This window comes from Littorina saxatilis, linkage group LG7, assembly GCF_037325665.1.
Source record: "Littorina saxatilis isolate snail1 linkage group LG7, US_GU_Lsax_2.0, whole genome shotgun sequence".
NCBI lineage: Eukaryota > Metazoa > Mollusca > Gastropoda > Littorinimorpha > Littorinidae > Littorina > Littorina saxatilis.
The window spans coordinates 55,258,611-55,264,044 of record NC_090251.1 but is presented as its reverse complement, the minus strand read 5'-3'; the positions used below and the strand labels follow the sequence as shown (position 1 = coordinate 55,264,044).

At 44.5% G+C, this 5,434-nt stretch overlaps 1 protein-coding gene across 1 annotated transcript in view; it reads left to right on the top strand.

Annotated features, from left to right (window-relative positions):
• LOC138970247 (octapeptide-repeat protein T2-like) overlaps positions 1 to 1,716 on the top strand; it is a gene marked incomplete at its 5' end in the record, with an annotated part of 4,622 nt that extends 2,906 nt beyond the window's left edge. Inside the window, 1 exon segment of the mRNA XM_070342744.1 lies at positions 1,565 to 1,716. Coding sequence (XP_070198845.1) covers positions 1,565 to 1,716 — 152 coding nt within the window.
• Positions 1,717 to 5,434: the final 3,718 nt, after the last annotated feature.

Genomic DNA, 5,434 nt, shown 5'->3' with positions numbered 1-5,434 from the left:
GGAGAGAAGAGAGGGAAAAGGATAGCAGAGTTTGGGGGAAAAAGAGAAGAGACAATAGAAGATGGAAGAGGAGAGGAGAGAGGGAAAAGGATAGCAGAGTTTGGGGGAAAAAGAGAAGAGACGATAGAAGATGGAAGAGGAGAGAGGGAAAAGGATAGCAGAGTTTGGGGGAAAAAGAGAAGAGACAATAGAAGCTGGAAGAGGAGAGAGGGAAAAGGATAGCAGAGTTTGGGGGAAAAAGAGAAGAGACGATAGAAGATGGAAGAGGAGAGGAGAGAGGGAAAAGGATAGCAGAGTTTGGGGGAAAAGGAGAAGAGACGATAGAAGATGGAAGAGGAGAGAGGGAAAAGGCTAGCAGAGTTTGGGGGAAAAAGAGAAGAGACGATAAAAGATGGAAGAGGAGAGGAGAGAGGGAAAAGGATAGCAGAGTTTGGGGGAAAAAGAGAAGAGACAATAAAAGATGGAAGAGGAGAGGAGAGAGGGAAAAGGATAGCAGAGTTTGGGGAAAAAGAGAAGAGACGATAGAAGATGGAAGAGGAGAGAGGGAAAAGGATAGCAGAGTTGGGGGAAAAACGAGAAGAGACGATAGAAGATGGAAGAGGAGAGAGGGAAAAGGCTAGCAGAGTTTGGGGAAAAAGAGAAGAGACGATAGAAGATGGAAGAGGAGAGAGGGAAAAGGATAGCAGAGTTTGGGGAAAAACGAGAAGAGACGATAGAAGATGGAAGAGGAGAGAGGGAAAAGGATAGCAGAGTTTGGGGAAAAAGAGAAGAGACGATAGAAGATGGAAGAAGAGAGAGGGAAAAGGATAGCAGAGTTTGGGGAAAAAGAGAAGAGACGATAGAAGCTGGGAGAGGAGAGGAGAGAGGGAAAGGGATAGCAGAGTTTGGGGAAAAAGAGAAGAGACGATAGAAGCTGGGAGAGGAGAGGAGAGAGGGAAAGGGATAGCAGAGTTTGGGGAAAAAGAGAAGAGACAATAGAAGCTGGGACAGGAGAGGAGAGAGGGAAAAGGATAGCAGAGTTTGGGTGAAAAAGAGAACAGACAATAGAAGCTGGGACAGGAGAGGAGAGAGGGAAAAGGATAGCAGAGTTTGGGGAAAAAGAGAAGAGACGATAGAAGATGGAAGAAGAGAGAGGGAAAAGGATAGCAGAGTTTGGGGAAAAAGAGAAGAGACGATAGAAGCTGGGAGAGGAGAGGAGAGAGGGAAAGGGATAGCAGAGTTTGGGGAAAAAGAGAAGAGACGATAGAAGCTGGGAAGGAGAGGAGAGAGGGAAAGGGATAGCAGAGTTTGGGGAAAAAGAGAAGAGACAATAGAAGCTGGGAAGGAGAGGAGAGAGGGAAAAGGATAGCAGAGTTTGGGGAAAAAGAGAAGAGAGGAGAAGAGAGGAGAAAAGAATAGAGGAACGGAAAGAGAGAAACGAAAAGATCGAGGAAATAAGAGAAAATATTTGGAGAGGAGAGGGGAATGAAAGAGATGAGAAGAGAGGAGCGACAAGAAGATAGGGGAATGAGAGGAGACAATAGCAGAGGAAAAAGGAGAGGACTAAACATGAAAAAGAGGAGAGGGGATAGGAGAAGAGATGATAGAGGAGAGAAGAAGAAGAGAGTAGAGAAAAGGAGAGAAGAGAGGGGCAGAGGAGAGAAGAAGAAGAGAGAGATCAGGAGAGGAGAGGAGAAGAGAAGAACAGAAGAGAGAAGATTAGAGGAGAGAGGATAGGAGAAGAGAAGAGAGAAGATTAGAGGACAGAAGAGAATAGAGATGATAGGAGAAGAGAAGAGAGAAGATTAGAGGAGAGAGGATAGGAGTAGAGAGGAGAGAAGATCAGAGGACAGAAGAGAATAGAGATGATAGGAGAAGAGAAGAGAGAAGATTAGAGGAGAGAGGATAGGAGAAGAGAGGACAGAAGATCAGAGGACAGAAGAGCAAAGAGATGAAAGGAGTAGAGAAGAGAGAAGATTAGAGGAGAGAGGATAGGAGAAGAGAGGAGAGAAGATCAGAGGAGAGAAGATTAGAGGAGAGAGGATAGGAGAAGAGAGGAGAGAAGAGAGGAGGACAGAAGAGCAAAGAGATGATAGGAGTAGAGAAGAGAGAAGATTATAGGAGAGAGGATAGGAGTAGAGAGGAGAGAAGATCAGAGGACAGAAGAGAATAGAGATGATAGGAGTAGAGAAGAGAGAAGATTAGAGGAGAGAGGATAGGAGAAAGAGAGGAGAGAAGATCAGAGGACAGAAGAGCAAAGAGATGATAGGAGTAGAGAAGAGAGAAGATTAGAGGAGAGAGGATAGGAGAAGAGAGGAGAGAAGATCAGAGGACAGAAGAGAATAGAGATGATAGGAGAAGAGAAGAGAGAAGATTAGAGGAGAGAGGATAGGAGAAGAGAGGAGAGAAGATCAGAGGACAGAAGAGAATAGAGATGATAGGAGTAGAGAAGAGAGAAGATTAGAGGAGAGAGGATAGGAGAAAGAGAGGAGAGAAGATCAGAGGACAGAAGAGAATAGAGATGATAGGAGAAGAGAAGAGAGAAGATTAGAGGAGAGAGGATAGGAGAAGAGAGGAGAGAATAGCGATGATAGGAGAAGAGAAGAGAGAAGATTAGAGGAGAGAGGATAGGAGAAGAGAAGAGAGAAGATTAGAGGAGAGAGGATAGGTGAAGAGAGGAGAGAATAGCGATGGTAGGAGAAGAGAATAGCGATGGTAGGAGAAGAGAGGAGAGAAGATCAGAGGAGAAAGGATAGGAGAAGAGAGGAGAGAAGAGCAGAGGAGAGAGGATAGGAGAAGAGAGGAGAGAAGATCAGAGGAGAGAGGATAGGAGAAGAGAGGAGAGAATAGTTCAGTTCACGTTTGGAATTGCCGATAAAGCTTTCAAGTGGTTCGTATCATATCTCTCTGAACGCCTTCAAAGGGTACAAATAGGTAAACAAGAATCATCCCCTGTTCCCCTGAAGCACGAAGTACCTCAGGGCTCTGTTCTAGGCCTGGTTTTGTTTACGCTATACACGCAGAAACTATCTGACGTCATCTCGAGGCATGGGTGCGAACACCACACGTATGCCGACGACACCCAAATAGAAGATTCTGCTCCCCCTAGTGATTTTCCAAAAGTACTTAAAAACACTGAGCACTGCATTGAGTCAGTGAAAGACTGGATGATAGACAATAAACTCAAGCTGAATTACTCAAAGACTGGGGTGATGCTGTCAGGCTCAAAACATGCTTTAAATTAGATTGACTGTACTTCCCTGACAATAGGCGACACTCAGATTGTCTCCCAAACCGCTGTTAAGGACCTAGGCGTGTACCTGGACTCTGCTCTGACAATGCAAAAACACATTAGTTTTGTTTGTAAATGTGCCTTTTTTGAGTTGCGCAAGATTTCCTCTGTCAGATCATTCCTGACACTCCAAGCCACTGTTCAACTTGTCTCCTCTCTGATCCTGAGTCGACTTGACTACTGCAACTCATTGCTTGCCGGCCTCCCCACTGAAGAACTTGATCGCTTACAGAGAGTCCAGAACAGTGCTGCAAGGCTCATTCTGCAGAAGTCTAAGAAAGACCATGTCACTCCCCTACTTACCACCCTTCACTGGCTTCCTATGAAGTATAGAATCGAGTACAAGCTGGCTCTGTTAGGGTACCGCTGTTTTGAGAAATCACTTCCCCCCTATTTGTCCCATTCCCTCAGTATCTACGAGCCATCCCGTTCTCTCAGATCCTCCTCTGAAAAACTCCTTCGCATCCCCAAAACCAAGACCAAGACCTTTGGTGAAAGAACCTTTAGGTACCAGATTCCGACCGTCTGGAACTCGCTTCCAAGTTCTATCCGTGACTCCAGCAGCCTTTCCTCCTTCAAAACACAACTCAAAACATACCTGTTTCGTAAAGCCTTTGCTTAGCCTGAGTAGACTCTCCACAACTCTATTCTGTTTTGGAACTCTCTACCCTGCATGTGCTTTATGGTCTATTTGTCAATGGTATCTTTGTGTGTGCGCGTGCGTGCGTGTGTGTGTGTGTGTGTGTGTGTATGTGTGTGTGTGTGTGTACTTTTAACATTGTACGCTAAGTTTTGCTTAGTGCTTGGGATCTTGGTGTTATGTCTCAGTTAAATGTATGCTTTGTATGCTTGTTGATTTGTGCTAGTTTATTCTATAATGAATTTGTAAAGCGCCTGGAGCCAATTGATGGGACTCGCGCTATAGAAAAGTTATTTATTATTATTATTTTATTATTATTAATAGCGATGGTAGGAGAAGAGAATAGAGATGATAGGAGAAGAGAAGAGATAAGATTCGAGAAGAGATGATAGGAGAAGAGAGAAGAGAAGAGCAAAGCGACGGTAGGAGAAGAGAATAAAGATGATAGGAGAAGCCGAGAAGAGAGAAGATTAGAGGAGAGAGGATAGGAGAAGAGAGGAGAGAAGAGCAAAGAAGAGCAGAGAGAGGAAAGGAGAGAGAGAAGTGGAGAGAATAGGAGAGAGCAGAGCGGCACAAAAGGGAAGAGACGGGATGAGAAGAGAGGAGTCTGTAGGAAAGAGAAGAACATAGAATTGAAGAGGAGAGAAATTGAAGAGAAGAGAAAGAAAGCAAATGTTAAAGAAGAGAAAGAACGGCATCGCGACTCCAAGACAAGTGGAGTGGGACTACTCGTCGTCAAGTAAGAGAAGAAAAGTGAAGACAGTGGAAAACATATTAACAAGAAATGAAGCGGAAAAGAAAAGGTTAACAAAATAAGGTAAAGAGAACGAAAGCCAAGAGAGGAAAACGAAAGCGATAATTTAACATTAGAGAATAGAATAAAAGTAAGAGACGACAATGGAAGAGGAAGAAGAGGGAAACAGAACAGAGAGTGAAAGAAAACGAGAAATAAAGCTAAGGGAATGAACTGTCTATCACATTCAATGATATTACCTTTAATATCGCAGGGACGGCTCGTGGGGGAATGAGTGAGGAAGTGAGGGGATTCAGAATAAATGAACGAATTAAGAAGAAGAAAACGGAGGAGGAGGAGGAGGAGGAGGAGGAGGAGGAGGAGGAGGAGGAGGAGGAGGAAGGGAAGAAGGAAACGATTCAAAAAGTAGTATTTTAAGCTTCTACATTCTCCAAGCTACCAGGCGAGCTGTCTTGGAACATTTTGTTAGACGATTGCGCTGTTTAAGCGGCAGATCTCTGACGAATGGAAAAGTGTAACCGGATCCCTCTTCCCCTTCCCCGGGGAATCTCACGTGACCGGCACGCGGTTCTCGCACCACAATGGTAACAATGTGTAATTACCTGGCTAGGGTGTCGCCTTAAGATCAGGCCCTCCCTGCAAACTATACCCAGACACTTCAATGCGGTGTAACAGTCTGCCACAGTACCGTGTGTCTGTGGGCTTCAAAAGAGAAATTGGATGTATATTTATTGGGGTTGAATTTCTTTCCTGGACCAAAATAACATTA